This window comes from Ostrea edulis, chromosome 5, assembly GCF_947568905.1.
Source record: "Ostrea edulis chromosome 5, xbOstEdul1.1, whole genome shotgun sequence".
Taxonomy (NCBI): domain Eukaryota; kingdom Metazoa; phylum Mollusca; class Bivalvia; order Ostreida; family Ostreidae; genus Ostrea; species Ostrea edulis.
The window spans coordinates 132,253-150,883 of record NC_079168.1 but is presented as its reverse complement, the minus strand read 5'-3'; the positions used below and the strand labels follow the sequence as shown (position 1 = coordinate 150,883).

At 38.7% G+C, this 18,631-nt stretch overlaps 1 protein-coding gene and 2 long non-coding RNA genes across 3 annotated transcripts; 1 reads left to right on the top strand and 2 right to left on the bottom strand.

The window, feature by feature from the left end:
- The first annotated feature begins 65 nt into the window (after positions 1-65).
- Positions 66-2,597, top strand: LOC125662498 (uncharacterized). Its single transcript, XM_056166958.1, has 2 exons — positions 66-128; positions 353-2,597. The coding sequence occupies exon 2, from the start codon at positions 968-970 to the stop codon at positions 2,039-2,041; it is 1,074 nt and encodes a 357-aa protein (XP_056022933.1). The 5' UTR covers positions 66-128; positions 353-967; the 3' UTR covers positions 2,042-2,597.
- LOC125662540 (uncharacterized) lies at positions 1,873-13,854 on the bottom strand. Its single transcript, XR_008803467.1, has 5 exons — positions 13,025-13,854; positions 12,330-12,455; positions 6,599-6,702; positions 2,628-2,746; positions 1,873-2,012 (listed from the first exon to the last, which is right to left on the bottom strand). It is a non-coding gene; the product is annotated as an uncharacterized LOC125662540 (long non-coding RNA).
- Positions 13,855-15,757: 1,903 nt separating this feature from the next.
- Positions 15,758-18,401, bottom strand: LOC130054771 (uncharacterized). The gene is made up of 3 exons (XR_008803101.1): positions 18,110-18,401; positions 16,783-16,891; positions 15,758-15,807 (listed from the first exon to the last, which is right to left on the bottom strand). It is a non-coding gene; the product is annotated as an uncharacterized LOC130054771 (long non-coding RNA).
- Positions 18,402-18,631: the final 230 nt, after the last annotated feature.

The following is an 18,631-nucleotide window of genomic DNA, read 5'->3' as shown; positions in this document are numbered from 1 at the left end:
AGGTCAAAACAAACTTTAAAACTCTAATTTAAATAGATAATGTATACAGGCTGACGCACCGCACAGGTATTTAATCACATGACTAGACGGAAGGTCGAACTAACACGGAGGCCATGTTGGATTTTCAGGTGAGACAAACTTAATATCCATATTTGTGTGATCAATAAGATAGATCTACTCATTTTTAAAATAATCTCATACATTTCTGAAAAGGGGGGGGGGGGGGGGGTAATTCATTACATTCAAGTCTGGTATATAAGTGATCCAGTTATATAACATACTGTAATTCTAGCTGGTCATGTGATTCAACAGATCTAAATCTTTAATCTAAATTCCCAATTTTAATTAACAGTGAACTCCTCATGTGACCCTGGACATCAGAAATGGATCCGTTCCGCAGAGCCCAGATTATCCTATTGTGTGACCTCTGTAAAACTGCCCACCTACAGAGTCACTGTGAACGTTGTGATATAAATCTATGCCAGACCTGTGTTGGGAAGCACCTCTCGGATTCGTCTATAAGACACAAAGTCGTGCTCTATAAATACAGAAAATCTCTTAACTACTCAAAATGTCCAGACCACGCCGACGAACTCTGTAAACATTACTGTGAGAATGTGACCTTCCTGTCTGTTCTACCTGCGTCTCCTCAAGTAAACATGAAGGTCACGATATGTCAGATATTCTGGAAAAACTCAGCGCAAAACAGAAAGTTTACAGAAAGATCTGGACGAAGTCGAGACCAGAATTTACCCGCGATATGAAGAAATGGCGTCCGATGTGCAAACTGAGAAAGCCCAGTTAGAAACGAATTACGGAGAACTAACAACAATTGCCGATCAACAAGGAGAAATCTTACACAGGGAGATCACCGTCATTGTCAACCAGCGGAAATCCGACATTCAGGAGATGAAAAATCAAACACCTATCTACCCTGAATAAAAATACAGATGAAATCACACAGAAAATGGCGGAACTCAAACAGATCATGTCCGACTTGAAATCAATCCTAAAATCAAATGACGTCTCCTTAACCTCTACTTACAATCTAGGAATTCTGAATTTAGAACATTACCGCCTAAAGTCCGAGTTACAGTACCCAGTTTGTCTGCTCAGAAAAGAAATAAACAAAGATCAGCTCAATGAAATGTTTGGTTCTCTGTCGCCATTATCCATTAACACAGAACATGGCGACACAATCAAGTCAGCAGAAGCTGTATCGTCTCCTCCAGTCAAACCACTGTTTGATGAGCCGCGCGTCACCGCCGCCATAGACACTGGGTATAACAGACTACACAGTGTTAGCTGTCTGAGTGAAGATCAAGTCTGGACAGGCGGGGATAACGAAACCATGAAACTGCTCAATCTCCAGAGTGAACTACTGACATCAATACAAACCAAGTCAGGGAACATACCAGACGACATAGCAGTGACACGGGACGGAGATCTTGTTTATACTGACTATAGAAATAAAACTGTTAACTTAATTAAGAATAAACAGATACAGACTGTGATCACACTACAGGGGTGGAGACCTCGCTATGTCTGCAGTACCGCCTCTGATGATCTCCTGGTTACCATGGTCAGTGATGATAGAAAACAATACAAAGTCGTGCGTTACTCCGGCTCCACAGAGAAACAAAGCATTCAGTTTGATGATCAGGGTCGTCCTCTCTACACATCTGGTTACACTAAATACCTCAGTGAGAACAAGAACCTGGATATCTGTGTGGCTGACCAGTCAGCTAGTGCAGTAGTGGTGGTCAATCAGTCAGGAAAACTCCGATTTAGATACACTGGTCATCCCTCTAATACCGAGCTATCATTTTATCCAGTCGGCATCACTACAGACAGCCAGAGTCACATCCTGACAGCAGACTTTGACAATGACCGTATCCACATCCTAGATCAGGACGGACAGTTCCTCCGTTACATTCACTGTTATTTAGAGTCTCCATTCGGTTTATGTGTGGACATCAGAGACAACCTCTTTGTGGCTGAGCGTCACACTGCTAAAGTGAAGAAAATCCAATATCTATAAACACAGTGTTAATTACACAGCTCTACAGTGTTAATTACACATCTAAAAACCCTGTTCATTACACATCTAAACACAGTGTTAATTGCATCTTTGTGTTGATTACATCTGTTTGTTGATTACAGCCCTGTGTTAATTACAGCCCCGTGTTAATTACAGCCCAGAGTTTGTGATGTGTAATTAACATGTACTTGTGTTTGTGAGTTTAACTGATAGAACATTAGTCTCTCACTGCTGTTTAGTAATTATATCTTACAATATCTGTATTATTATATCTAATCTTAGTATACTAATTAATAATTAGATTGTGTTTCTAGTTAATTATCTATATACAATTAGACACATGTTAATCATGAAATGTAAATAAAGGTAAATCAGTTCTTGTGATGTACTAAGTCACTTTGTCAGTATTTTGTGTGTAGCCTTGAATTATAGTACATCTATACAAGTACATATACTTGTTTGTGTGTGATAAACTACTAACTATTCGTTTGTTAATTATGTATTTCAATATGTGTTTGATTTTACAATGTTTATATTAGATAAACATGATACAGAGTTCAGTCTTACATTATTACTGAGTACTTACTTAGATTTGTAGTACTGTAACAGAGAGTGACCCCAAACGTCCAGTCTTCATCACAGATCTTCAGATTCAAGGTCACAGTCTTCTGTTGACCATCAATAACATCACAACACTCCACAGTCCTACAAAACACAAAGTGTAATTATATCTAACTGTATTGTCAACAATTGTTTGTATTTCAGAACTTAATTATCTTACAAAATGTCCAGTCTATTACAGTGTGGTATATTTACATGTTTATATATATGTAAATGTAACAGGAAGGAAAAACTCGTGCTTCAACTGGAAATCAAATCCGAGACCCCTGTATAACTAGTCAAGTGCTCCAACTATTGAGCTACAGTGACCGGTCTAACAGAGACCCCTGTATTACTAATCAGGTGTTGTAACTATTGAGTTAGAGTGGCTGGTCTATCAGAGACCTGTGTATTACTAATCAGGTGTTCTAACTATTGAGCTACAGTGACCGGTCTAACAGAGACCCCTGTATTACTAATCAGGTGTTCTAACTATTGAGCTACAGTGACCAGTCTATCAGAGACCCCTGTATTACTAATCAGGTGTTCTAACTATTGAGGTACAGTGACCGGTCTATCAGAGACCCGTGTATTACTAATCAGGTGCTCTAACTATTGAGCTACAGTGGTCGGTGTATCAGAGACCCGTGTATTACTAATCAGGTTTTCTAACTATTGAGCTACAGTGGCCGGTCTATCAGAGACCCCTGTATTACTAATCAGGTGTTCTAACTATTGAGCTACAGTGACCGGTCTATCAGAGACCCATGTATTACTAATCAGGTGCTCTAACTATTGAGCTACAGTGGTCGGTCTATCAGAGACCCCTGTATTACTAATCAGGTGTTCTAACTATTGAGCTACAGTGGCCGGTGTATCAGAGACCCGTGTATTACTAATCAGGTGCTTTAACTATTGAGCTACAGTGGCCGGTGTATCAGAGACCCGTGTATTACTAGTCAGATGTTCTAAGCACGGAGCACATGGTTTGTAATACAGGGGTCTCTGAAAAACTGGGCACCTAACTGGTAATACAGGGGTCTCAGATAGACCGGTCACGGTAGCTCAATGGTTAGAGCACCTGACTAGTACAACAGGGGTCTCTGATAGACCGCTCACGGTGGCTCAATCGTTAGAGCACCTGACTAGTAATACAAGGGTCTCTAATAGACTGGTCTCGGTAGCTCAATGGTTAGAGTAATACAGGGGTCTCTGATAGACCGGACACGGTACCTCAATGTTTAGAGCACCTGACTAGTAATACAAGGGTCTCGGATAGACCGATCATGGTAGCTCAATGGTTAAAGCAACTGACTAGTAATACAGGGGTCTCTGATAGACCAGTCATGGTAGCTCAATTGTTAGAGCACCTGACTAGTACAATAGGGATCTCTGATAGACCGGTCATGGTAGCTCAATGGTTAGAACACCTGACTAGTAATACAAGGGTCTCCGATAGACCAGTCACGGTAGCTCAATGGTTAAAGCAACTGACTAGTACAACAGGGGTCTCTGATAGACCGGTCATGGTAGCTGAATGGTTAGAACACCTGACTAGTAATACAAGGGTCTCCGATAGACCGGTCACGGTAGCTCAATGGTTAGAGCACCTGACTTGTACAACATGGGTCTCTGATACACCGGTCATGGTAGCTCAATTGTTAGATCATTTGACTAGTAATACAGGGATCTCTGATAGACCGGTCATGGTAGCTCAACGGTTAGAGCACCTGAATATTAATACAAGGGTCTACGATAAACTAATCACGGTAGGTCAATGATTAGAGCACCTGACTAGTACAACAGGGGTCTCCGATAGACCGATCATGGTAGCTCAATGGTTAAAGCAACTGACTAGTAATACAGGGGTCTCTGATAGACCAGTCATGGTAGCTCAATTGTTAGAGCACCTGACTAGTACAATAGGGATCTCTGATAGACCGGTCATGGTAGCTCAATGGTTAGAACACCTGACTAGTAATACAAGGGTCTCCGATAGACCAGTCACGGTAGCTCAATGGTTAAAGCAACTGACTAGTACAACAGGGGTCTCTGATAGACCGGTCATGGTAGCTGAATGGTTAGAACACCTGACTAGTAATACAAGGGTCTCCGATAGACCGGTCACGGTAGCTCAATGGTTAGAGCACCTGACTTGTACAACATGGGTCTCTGATACACCGGTCATGGTAGCTCAATTGTTAGATCATTTGACTAGTAATACAGGGATCTCTGATAGACCGGTCATGGTAGCTCAACGGTTAGAGCACCTGAATATTAATACAAGGGTCTACGATAAACTAATCACGGTAGGTCAATGATTAGAGCACCTGACTAGTACAACAGGGGTCTCCGATAGACCGGTCATGGTAGCTCAATGCTTAAAGCAACTGACTAGTAATACAGGGGTCTCTGATAGACCTGTCATGGTAGCTCAATGGTTAGAGCACCTGACTAGTAATACTGGGATCTCAGATAGACTGGTCATACGGTAGCTCAATAGTTGTTGTTGTTTTTTTTGGTAGCTCAGGGGTCTAGGATAAACCGGTCACGGTAGCTCAATGACTGGAGCATGTGACTAGTAATACAGGGGTTTCGGATAAACCGGTCATGGTAGCTCAATGGTTAGAGCACCTGACTAGTAATACAAAGGTCTCCAATAGACCAGTCACAGTAGCTCAATAGTTAGAGCACTTGATTAGTAATACAGGGGTCTCAGATAGACCGGTCATGGTAGCTGAATGGTTAGAGCACCTGAATAGTACAACTGGGGTCTCTGATAGACCGGTCATGGTAGCTCAATTGTTAGATCACCTGACTAATAATACAGGGGTCTTTGATAGACCGGTCACTGTAGCTCAATGGTTAGAGCACCTGACTTGTAATACAGGGATCTCTGATAGACTGGTCATGGTAGCTCAATGGTTAAAATATCTGACTCATACAGGGGTCTCAGATAAACCGGTCACGGTAGCTCAATGACTGGAGCACGTGACTAGTAATACAGGGGTTTCGGATAGACCCGTCATGGTTGTTCAATGGTTAGAGCACCTGACTAATGAAAGAAAGTAAAAGTGATCAAGTTCACATACCCCACGCTCCAACATTGCTTAACAATGTCTCACATAATGAATGGTAATGCTATGCATTGCTGCAAGAACAGCACAGACGGGCTCAAAATTCAAAAGGGGCATAACTCCAAGAAAAATAATTGAATCAGAATTTTCTGGGAATATGCACATCTACACAGTGTGTCCTTATTAACTACAAATTTTCATCAAATTCTGTTATGCGATCTCTGAGGAATTGTACTGACAACAACAGGACAGAAGGACTCAAAATTCTAAGTTCAAAAGGGACAATCAGAATTTCCTGGGAATATGCACATCTACACAGCATGTTTCTATTAACTACAAAGATTCACGAAATGATGTTGAGTGTTCTCAGAGGAGTTCCACTGACAAGAAAGGTTCAACAGCACTTAAGAAGATGTCATTTAAGTGTTTTACACACCAATACTATATAACATGTTTGGCATCGCCCTGAGGTCAGAACCCCTACCCCAGGGATCATGAAATTTACAATTTTGATAGAGGCTTTCCTGCTCTACATCCCTATGCATTGAGTTTTTCTTACACATGTATAGTCGTAAAGAAGATTTTTTGAAAATTGGTCAAATTTGGACAGTTTTTGCCCCGCCCCTAAAGCCACAGGAGTCCAGGAATTCTGAAATTTACAATTTATTTCCCCGTTGTCTTGAAGATGTTAACACACCTAACACAACAGACAACGCATGACAACGGATGTAGACCAATTGCAATAGGTCACCTGAGTTTCATTAAAAATATTAATGCTATATTACATATGCCCTGGCCATTACATGGAACATTTCACATGTAAATCCATTAACAAATCTGACATTCCATGGAACATTTACATGTAATTCCATTAACAAACCTGGCATTTTGAACACCAGTAGAGCTATCCAGGTCCTGCAATATGTCAGAGTCTCGGGAAAATTATCCTCATCAATCAACAGCATGTCTCCAGTAACCGTTACCCTACAATATATATTTTCACATCAAATATTGGTTAACCACAAACTGATCCTTTACACCATTATATCATGCTTTTAGATCACAAATTTATACTCAAAAGATCGATACAATGATACTGAATGTATGAAAATGAGACCAAACCAGTGCACATGTATGAATACTGAGTCCTAGAAGTTCTATGAAAGCTCTATCTTAAATAGTTCAGGAGATAATGAAGAGGTCAGATTCTTATCAAAAGTAGATTTAGGTCATAAGGTCAAACACTAAATCAAAGCCTTGCCATAAAAATCTATACACAAAATATAAAAGCTTTTTCTTTAAATAGTTTAGAAGATATTAACTAGGCCATTTTTTTGGAAAGTAGGTGGAGGTCAAAAGATCAAATGTGATTGTAACACAAGGTCGTTTTGTCAACAAGAACCTATAAACAAAATATGAAAGCCCTGCCTTGAATACTATATTTGGTAGGTTACATTTCCTTGAAATAAGGTCAAATTTCAAGGTCACAAAGTCAAAGGTTATAGTGTCATAAAAATTTTAATACAAAATATGTTCAGGAGATATTGAATACGTCAGAATGATCGAACTCCCAGGTTAAGGTCAAACTTCACAAAATAAGGTTTTTCCATAAAGAATCTATATACAAACAAGAGGCCCATGGGCCATATCGCTCACCTGAGTCACCTTGGTCCATATCAGAATACTTTCCAAATATATTTGCATGCAAAAACATAGTCCCTATTATGGCGCCAACCTACCCCTGAAGACAATGGTTTTTGCAAACTTGAATCTACACTATGTCAGAAAGCTTTCATGTAAATTTGAACTTCTTTGGCCCATTAGTTCTTGAGAAGACGATTTTTAAAGATTTTTCCTATATATTTGTATGTAAAACTTTGATCCCCCCTTGTGGCCCCATCCTACCCCCATGGGCCATGATCTGAACAAACTTGAATCTGCATTATGTCAAAAATCTTTCATGTAAATATCAGCTTTTCTGGCTCAGTGGTTCTTGAGAAGAATATTTTTAAAGATTTTTCCTATATATTTGTATGTAAAACTTTTATCCCCTATTGTGGCCCCATCCTACCCCAGGCAGCCATGATTTGAACAAACTTAACTCTACACTATGTTAGGAAGCTTTCATGTAAATATCAGCTTTTCTGGCTCAGTGGTTCTTGGGAAGAAGATTTTTAAAGATTGTTTGTCCCTATATATTTGTATGTAAAAATTTGATCCCCTATTGTGGCCCCATCTAACCCCCGGGGGCCAGGATTTCAACAAACTTGAATCTGCATTATGTCAGAAAGCTTTCATGTAAATATCAGCTTCTCTGGCTCAGTAGTTCTTGAGAAGATTTTTAAAGATTTTCCCTATATATTTCTATGTAAAACTTTGATCCCCCTTGTGGCCCCATCTGACACCCAGGGACCATGATTTTTACAAACCTTAATCTGTACTATATCAGAAAGCCTTCATATAAATCTCAGCTTTTCTGGCTCAGTGGTTCTTGAGAAGAAGATTTTTTAAGATTTTTCCTATATATTTGTATGTAAAATTTTGATCCCCTATTGTCGCCCCATCCGACCCCCGGGGGCCATGATTTTGACAATTTAGAATCTGCACTATATCAGGAAGCTTTCATATAAATCTCAGCTTCTCTTGCTTAGTGGTTCTTCAGAAGAAATTTTTAAAAGATTTTTCCTATATATTTGTATGTAAAACTTTGATCCCCCCTTGTGACCCCATCCTACCCCCATGGGCCATGATCTGAACAAACTTGAATTGCACTATGTCAAAAATCTTTCATGTAAATATCAGCTTTTCTGGCTCAGTGGTTCTTGAGAAGAATATTTTTAAAGATTTTTCCTATATATTTGTATGTAAAACTTGGATCCCCTATTGTGGCCCCATCCTACCCCAGGGGGCCATGATTTGAACAAACTTAACTCTACACTATGTTAGGAAGCTTTCATGTAAATATCAGCTTTTCTGGCTCAGTGGTTCTTGAGAAGAAGATTTTTGCTATATATTTGTATGTCAAACTTTGATCCCCTATTGTGGCCCCATCCAATCCCCGGGGGCCATGATTTTAACAATTTAGAATCTGCTCTATATCAGGAAGCTTTCATATAAATCTCAGCTTCTCTGGCTCAGTGGTTCTTGAAAAGAAGATTTTTAAAGATTTTTCCTATATATTTGTACGTAAAACTTTGATCCCCCTTGTGGCCCCATCCGACCCCCGGGGGCCATGCTTTTAACAATTTAGAATCTGCACTATATCAGGAAGCTTTCATATAAATCTCAGCTTTTTTGGCTCAGTGGTTCTTGAGAAGAAGATTTTTAAAGATTTTTCCTATATATTTGTATGTAAAACTTGGATCCCCTATTGTGGCCCCATCCAATCCCCGGGGGCCATGATTTGAACAAACTTAACTCTACACTATGTTAGGAAGCTTTCATGTAAATATCAGCTTTTCTGGCTCAATGGTTCTTGAGAAGAAGATTTTTGCTATATATTTGTATGTCAAACTTTGATCCCCTATTGTGGCCCCATCCGATCCCCGGGGGCCATGATTTTAACAATTTAGAATCTGCTCTATATCAGGAAGCTTTCATATAAATTTCAGCTTCTCTGGCTCAGTGGTTCTTAAAAAGAAGATTTTTAAAGATTTTTCCTATATATCTATATGTCAAACTTTGATCCCCCTTGTGGCCCCATTCGACCTCCGGGGGCCATGATGTTAACAATTTAGAATCTACACTATATCAGGAAGCTTTCATATATTAAATCTCAGCTTTTCTGGCTCAGTGGTTCTTGAGAAGAAGATTTTTTAAAGATTTTTCCTATATATTTGTTTGTAAAAATTTGATCCCCTATTGTGGCCCTATCCGACCCCCGGGGGCCATGATTTTAACAATTTAGAATCTTCACTCTATCAGGAAGCTTTCATATAAATCTCAGCTTCTCTGGCTCAGTGGTTCTTGAAAAGAAGATTTTTAAAGATTTTTCCTATATATTTGTATGTAAAACTTTGATCCCCCTTGTGGCCCCATCCGACCCCCGGGGGCCATGATTTTAACAATTTAGAATCTGCACTATATCAGGAAGCTTTCATATAAATCTCAGCTTTTTTGGCTCAGTGGTTCTTGAGAAGAAGATTTTTAAAGATTGGTCCTATATATTTGTATGTAAAACTTGGATCCAATCTGCACTACCTAATAAAGCTTGTCTATAATTTTCATCGTTTCTGGCCCAGTGGTTCTTGAAAAGAAGATTTTTATAAGATGCCACCAAAATTTCACATATTCTTAATTATCTCCCCTTGAAAAAGGTCATGGCCCTTCATTTGAACAAATCTGAATCCCCTTCACCCTAGGATACTTTGTGACAAGTTTGGTTGAATTTGGCCCTTGGGTTCTGGAGAAGAAGTCGAAAGTGTGAAAAGTTTACAGACGGACAGACGGACGGACGACGGACAAAATGTAATCAGAAAAGCTCACTTGAAGCTTCGGTTCAGGTGAGCTAAAAATGAAAGCCCCACCTAAAATGGATCCAAATATATTTGATAGATTATGTTTCAAAAGTAGACCAAAATCCTAGTTGAAGGTCACAAGGTCAAAGGTCACAATATAAAATGAACTGTCTTGCCACAGGAAATATACATACAACATATAAAAGCTGTCATGTAAATTTGAACTTGTCTGGCCCAGTGGTTCTTGACAAGAAGATTTTTAAAGATTTTCCCAATATATTTGCATGTAAACTTTGATCCCCTTTTGTGTTCCTAACCTATCCCTGGCCCCTGGGGCCATAATTTTCACAAAACTTGAATCTGCACTATGGCAGAGAGCTTATGTGTACATTTCAGCTCTTCCAGCTTAGTGATTCTTGAGGAGAAGGTTTTTAAATGACACCACCCTATTTTTGCATTTTCGGCATTATCTCTCCTTTGAAGGGGGCACAGCCCTTCATTTGAACAAATGTAAATCCCATTCATCCAAGGATGATTTTTACCAAGTTTGATTGAAATTGGCCCTTTAGTTCTGGAGAAGATTTTAAAATTTGTCAGTGTAATTTCACTATTATCTTCCCTTGGAGAAGGATGTTGCCCCTCATTAGACCAAACTTGAATCCCCATCACCCAAATATTATTTGTTTGAAATTGGCCAAGTTGTTCTGAAGAAAATGAAAATTTGAAAAGTTTACAACGACGCAAATGACAGACAACAGAAAGTTTTAATCAGAAAAGCTAACTTGAGCCTTCAATTTGCCTGTTACTTAGGGGCAAGTATCAAAAGATCGATGTTGGATAAAAAAATAAATTCAAATAGTTAGGGGGAGGGGGGATAAAATAACCCATAAGTTCCTGTCATCCAACATTGATTACACTTTAGTGGAAAGAGAAAAATGACAATTAAGCTATTGTTAAAAACCACATAATAACATTACATTTTAATAAACATCTAATAGTTTTAATGTGCACTTTCAATTGTGAATAAACAGTAGAAAATTACACAGAGTGTTATTTATAATCGTATGTTTATACTTGTTAATCAATTAGTTTCAACATTCTAAAGGGGGGGGGGGGGGGGGGGGGGGGGGGGTCTTGGTGAAAACTATTTGAATTTAGTTTTTTGTGAAACATTGAACGTTTGATCTCCCCCCTTACTTGTGTGATATGTGATCAAAGGCTATTCAACAAGAGGCTCATGGGCCACATCGCTCACCCGAGTCACCTTGGCCCATGATTTTTACAAACTTTAATCTGTATTATGTCAGAAAACTTTCATGTAAATTTGTACCTATATATTCGCATGTAAAACTTTGATCCCCTATTGTGGCCCTACCCTACTCCTGTGGGTTTTGGTTTGAACAAAATTAAATTTGCACTGTTAGAAAGCTTTGATGTAAATTTCAACTCTTCTAGCCCAGTGATTCTTGAGAAGAACTTTTTAAACGACCCCATCCTATTTTAGCATTTTTGTGATCATTTCCTTTGAAGGGGGCATGGCCCTTCATTTGAACAAACTTAAATGATCTTCACCCAAGGATGCTTTTTCCCCAAGTTTGGTTTGAAATTGGCCAGTGGTTCTGGAGAGGAAGTCGAAAATGTAAAAAGTTTACCGACGGATAGACAGATGACGGACAACAGGCGATCAGAATCAGGTGAGCTAAAACAGTTGAAATAAGCATTTTTTCCTCCTATAAAGTACATGTTCTGAGTGTCCTTGACTTTTCAAAAATGACCTTGAACCAAACGTCCTGTCCCAAGAACTATTGTTGATCAATTTCTGATGAATGGTTTAGGAGACGGGAATCAAAAACTGTTGAAATAAGGAACTTTTATTATCTGAGTGACCTTGGCCTTTCCACAATGACCTTGATAGACTTTGGTCCACAAGTCCTTACCTGAACATTTGTGATCAATTTGATCAATTTCTGATGAAAAAGTTTAGGAGATATGAGGTGGAACAGACATGACAGAGAATGTATTAATGCTCCTCAAATTTTTTGGGGATCATAAAAGTTTACATAAGAAAGGACGAATGGACCACAGATAAGGGGAGATCAAAAAAGCTCACATTAGCTTAGATTTCAAGTGAACTAAAAAGGAAAACAAAATTACCAGCTCCATACAAAAGGCTATCTCCAAAAATGGATCAGATCTGATGGTAAGAGAACTGCTTTCTGCTTCTAAGAAATAGGATCTGCTCCATCAGCAGGGTGTCAACATCTTTTAAGGTCCAGAAAGCTGAAAAACCAAAGTAGCATTGAGTGCTGGAATCACCAGAAATCAGACAGGCAAGTAAAATTGTCTGCAAGTTGAAAATGCTCAGTAAATTTTTGGAAGAAAATTTTGTCAAGCGACTTTGTTCTCTGTTTCATGATAGAATATGAATAAAAACTCTGCAACGCAGGGCATATGCTTCCGTAATGAATTTATACTAGCTTTCCTATGAAGTCCAGTAGTGACCTTGACCTTTTGGACCCCAAAATCAACATATACAAATAATTTCAGATAAATTGTTAGAAACATACTTTATAACCTTAGAGTTTAATCCCAAAGAAGCCTTTAGGCCACATCACTCACCCGAGTCACCTTGCTCTTGGTCAGCTGTTTTGATTTTCAAATTTTTTTTTGTATTTTCAATCATTATTCCTATGAAATATGTTGACACTATTTTGTGGCCCCACCTAGCCCCTAAGTTCACGACATAAAGCAAACTTAAATTCACACAACACAGGAATGTCTCAATACCAATATGACTATTCTGTAAAACGTTCAGGGCATTATATGTATACAAAATGTGAAAGTCCTACCTAAACCGGTCAGTAGATGAAACTCTAATGTCAAGGTCACGAGGTGAAAGACTTTATGGCTATAAAAAAGAATGCAAATATGAGAGCCCCATTGCTCATTATTTAAAAGTTATGAGGAAGGTTAAAATTTCAGACAGACAGGACAAAAACAATTCCACCCCATCCTTAGTCAGGGTCATAAAAAAACCTTGTTTTCACACAACTTGGGGACATTTGCATTTGGATATGATTTAGTGTGGCCCTGCTACTCTTGAAAAGTCTTTGTTTTAATAAATTTTCTGCATATTACCATATAAAACTCTGATTCCATATTCTGCCCCCACCCTACCCCTGGGGTCCTTGTGTTCAACTTCAATTTGAATTAAATGCAGCTACTTGCATACTAATAGCGAGCGCAGTGCTCTGGCTCATACTGCAAGGTCCAATGACTAAAGAGCACAGAATAATCCGAGCTAAATCTGAACCTTTAACTGAGGATCATCCCAGAAGTCCCTTGTCAAAAATGGCGGAAATCTCGATAAGTCACATTTTGGACTATATGAATTTCTTTGAAAGGATATGTTAAGATTCCTACAGAGACTTTAAGAATTGGGCGATATTCAGAGAGGAATGGTTTTCTGAGGGGCCGATTTGGAGAAGTTTCACTGTATAATTACCCCTTTCAAGTTGACACGCTGCTTCATTTGAACAAACATGAATCCCCTTTTCCCAAGAATGTTTTGTGGCAAGATAAAAATCCCTCCCTGCTCAAAGGCCATAAGCGCCGAGCATAGACCTAAATTTTGCAGCCCTTCGCCGGAATTGATGATGTCTCCATGAGTGAAATTTTGTTGAGAGAGGTGTTAAACGAATCCATACATACAATCGACAGATGACAATAACGAACGGGCAGATCAATAGCAAACGATCACCTGAGTGACTAAGGTGACCTAACAATGCATTCCTGGTGAGTCAGGTACATAGAATATACTGGTAATATAAAGAGAAGATATCGAACAGTGATAATAAATTCCACAAAGTATACAAAATTAAGAGAAGGACAATTTATACTTATAGGTATACAGTATAATCTGTCTAAACCGGCTATGTGTGGTTCCAAAGAAATTGGCCGGTTTGCACAGAGTCCGGAGTGCAGAATGTTGACAAGAATGAGAGTTGCTTCCCTTGTATTCACTATCTATGCATACGTGTGTAATGATTGCTAACGTTTTAATATATCACAAAAGAATTCAAAATGTAAAATATAAATATCAGTGTTTTATTGTCGTGCTCATTTGAAAAAGTTTCAATTTTTATTAAACAGTATAAAATCTGGGAATTATTCGCGCAATTTTCTGTTGGTAAATTGTCGATTTCGTCTACATCATCGCCGTTATCAAGTGCTACATTATGTACGTTCGTCAAGTTTGTGTTGTGTTCGTTTAAAATTTGTCTTTCCCAGCTTTCATTGTAAATGTATCGCTTTCAACTGTCTCAATTTGAGAAACGGAAACTAATACAATGCCGAGTGATCGACCGGACATTGCGAGTTATGCTAACTAACTGCATATCATCACTGTCTGACTTGCCATAGAGCTCCGAGAAGTCCACGAGGGGAAACCCTGCTTTTAAAAAACATAACGGAATTGTTGCCGATTTTGTTTCATTCCAAGAATGTATCGAATCCATCGATTAATTGAATTTTGTCTTTTAATGTCAGTTCTCGTCTCTGTCGTTAGGGGGAGGGCGCCATTACCTCGAGCGTGGTGCTGTCATAATTGAAAAGTGCACCCCATAAAAATCAGGTTTTATTTTAAACTGATCGCGACTCATCGCCAGTTGCACTCTTTTACTTACCTGTGGCTTCTCTTGAGACACCTTTTGTGTACACCGCGTGTGATCGACTGAATACCGACAGGTTGGTCATCGTGGGGTGGCTGGTTTAAATGCGATAATTAGAGCTAATTACGAGCAGTTGGGACCTTGTGTACGCCGAATACAATTGACCACAACAATTATGGTGGTGTATCATCGAGGGGCCGGTTTACACAGGATAATTAAAGTTAATTGATAGCAGTTGGGACTGTGTGAGCCGGCCGATATACAGAATACGCAGTATCCGGAGTACAGGGAATTATTAATAAAGGATTTGTTAAAGAAATGTTAGGGACTATATTTTATGGCCGGAATTGACAGAGCGCCGGAGTACTCAGAGGCCGGTTTGGACAAATTATACTGTATGTTATAATTGTAAGTAAACTGAGGCAATACATGTGGTTATGTCTTTAACTAGTAACCGTAGCCAAATTCAGAGAATTCAAACAGCATTATAACTCTAAACTTAGATGATTTGAAAATGTTGCATTGTAATTCATCTAGTCTAAGGGAGATAACTGTAAGATCTGCTTTCATGCTCTCTACAGTCTGAACTTATGAGAAAATTGAATACTTCTCTTGAATCTTCTTTGGAAAATTCCCATGGATTACTACATCTCAGCAAGATCACAGTTATATTTATTAAAGCGTTCAGCCTCTACCAGCACTCCAGCAGGTAATGATGGGCTGAGGAAGTCATATATCCAGCATCAACCACTGTCTCTACAAATATCCAGCAATATGTTATGAATTAAACTTCAGAATGTAAATGAGGCTGATATGAGTCACAAATACTGCCAGCTAGTGAACGTCAAGACCATCAGGAAAAATGAGTCTCCACGTGCCACCATTGTTTAGAGCAATAGGTAACCACTGACCTGGACAGTGCTGCTGGTCAAGCGGCAGATTCCATCTACCAGGGCGGGCTTCTGGAAAAAAAACCATTGACACCTGTCACTAGTCCAAGAGGATAAAAATGAGTTCAACAAGAGGCCCAGGGCCACATCGCTCACCTGAGTCACCTTGGCTCACATTTAAAGATTTTCCCTATATATTTGTATGCAAAACTTGTGACCCCATCCTACCCCTGCGGCTATGATTTGATCAAACTGAAATCTGAAATATGTCAGAAAGCTTTCAGGTAGATATCAGCTTTTTTGGCTCAGTGGTCCTTGAGAAGATTTTTAAAGATTTTTCTATATATTGGCATTTAAAAATTTGATCCCCTATTGTAGCCCCATCCAACCCCCGGGGGCCTTGATTTTAACTAACTTGAATCTGTATTATATCAGGAAGCTTTGAAGTACATCTCAGCTTTTCTGGCTCAGTGGTTCTTGAGAGGAAGATTTTGAAAGATTTATCCTATATATTTGTATGTAAAACTTTGACCCCCTATTGTGGCCCCATCCAACCAACGGGGGGCCATGCTTTGAACAAACTTGAATCTGCATTATGTCAGGAAGCTTTCATGTCAATCTCAGCTTTTCTGGACCAGTGGTTCTTGAGAAAAAAATTTTTAAATGACCCCACCCTATTTTTGCATTTTTGCGATTGTCTTCCCTTTGAAAGGGACATGGCCCTTCATTTGAACAAACTTGAAAGCCCTTCACCTAAGGATGCTTTGTGGCAAGTTTGGTTGAAATTGGCCTAGCGGTTCTTGAGAAGAAGTCGAAAATGTGAAAAGTTTACGACGACGACAGACAACGAACAAAATTTGAACAGAAAAGCTTACTTGAGCCTTTGGCTCAGGTGAGCTGAAAAGCATCAAGTCTAGGTCCCCATTTTTGCCAAAAAATACATGCAACATAAAACAAAACCTGTATATACATGTATAATAATAATATCTGTATTTTAATTACTTTTAAAGAGTCAGACTTCTGAATCCTGTTTGTGATTCTACTTACCATCAACTGTTCGAAGGCCGATTCTGAATACCCGTAATTTCAGTTGGATTGTAGGAATGCGGTAAATTGAGTACTGCTGCCTGCCGACTGACCAGACTTCAGTCACCACCTATAGGGGAAAAAAACTCACATGATTAATGAACATATTTGATATATATTTTCAATAGTATGTTCCTATTGCGATTAAAGAGCTTGAAATATTAGAATAATGAACTGTGTTTCATCTACTACCTCTAGATATGCATATGCCCTACCATGGAACAAGATCCCGATGAATGTAAAAACATAACAATATAAACAAGAGGCCCAGTGGCCACATCGCTCACCTGAGCCACATTGGCTCTGCTGTTGTTCAGGGTCAACACCAAAGTATAACAAGGTCTTGCCATAAACATGATAAAGAATTCATATTCAAAACAGTGCTCCAAGTCACATCTACTATCAGGTCACAAAATGGCCACCTAGAAAAATTTCTGGTCGCCATTTTCATATATCTAGTCGCCATGTTAAAAATTTCTACTTGCCATGGTAAAAGATTTTGTAAATAAGATCTACAAGTTTTTTTTTTAATTTGAATATCTTTCAAGAAAAAAATCAACACCCATGTATGCGATTTGTTTGTTTTATTTTTAAACTGAATAGAAATGTGCTGTGAAACATGCTGGATGCTAACAAGTCAAGTATTTACTCTGGCAAAAGTTGTATTGCATTGGGCCATCCTGTATATTTTACAGTACGCTTCTGGGGAAGAAAACCTAGCGTTCCAAACAAGGATTTACTTTAAAGTCCTCAACTAGAAAACTGACACGGTCAGCAAGGGCCCCGCCGAGGGTTATTAGAGGAAAGTGACATGTGTATTTCAGATATAGCAATGTTTGGGGCTGGTATATATGTTAGAATTAATAATATATAAAGATACACTGGAATGCCAATTTGTGAAAAAGGAATCATGAAGCATATTTTTGAGAGACTTATGCAATTTAAATTACTTCTGTTTGACACACTCATGACATCCACTCAAACACAACAGAGTGCAACAAAATCCCATTGTAATAGGGGACTCAAAATGGATAACTGGTACAAAATATGGTACATACTATTCGAAAACGATTATGAATTTGACATATTGATGTCTTGGAAAAGGAAATTCTGACATCGGGGCTCTAAGCGTTTTCAAACACATTGTCATTCGATAAAAGTGTTCTACATTTTTAAAAACAGAGATTAATATGTCTTTACATACATAGGTGAGAAAGTTTCCATTATTCCTAGCCGAGACATACCATGTATGCGTAAAAAATGCATAAGCAAATATCAAAATACTCACATAGAAAATGTGGACGAAGCGCAGCGAAACACGCCATTTCGAGATTTTCACCGACGAAAGCTCGGTAACAGTAATGAATAAGGTACACTCATTTTGTATCTATTTTGTGACTTTCTTTATCAAAAGGAACAGTTCTCTAATGTGTAACGTGCAATTGCTACATAATTCAATAACTTGAAGCATGAAGCAGTTTCACTTTGCAACCGGATATAAGAAATTTTATTTCGTATTCCGATCCCGATCGAAAGTTGTTGACTGGGAATGACGTGTTTTAATTCAATATACATGTAACATCAAGCATTCTTTTATATTACATAAAAAAAAAAACAAATATATACACATACACAAAATTTGAAAACTGTACGATAAAAACTGTTTGAGTTATCGTGTCACAAAGAAAGTGTTGACGGACAGACAGACGGACGGACGGTCGAACGGACGGACAATGTGATTACTATAGGGCTTCCCGCATTTCATGCGGGGCCCTAATAAGTGGGCCTTCACTGCTTATGCGAATAAGAG

Coding starts and splice junctions, on each gene's coding strand:
- LOC125662498 (XM_056166958.1), top strand. CDS start 968: ATGGCGGAACTCAAACAGATCATGTCCGACTTGAAATCAATCCTAAAA.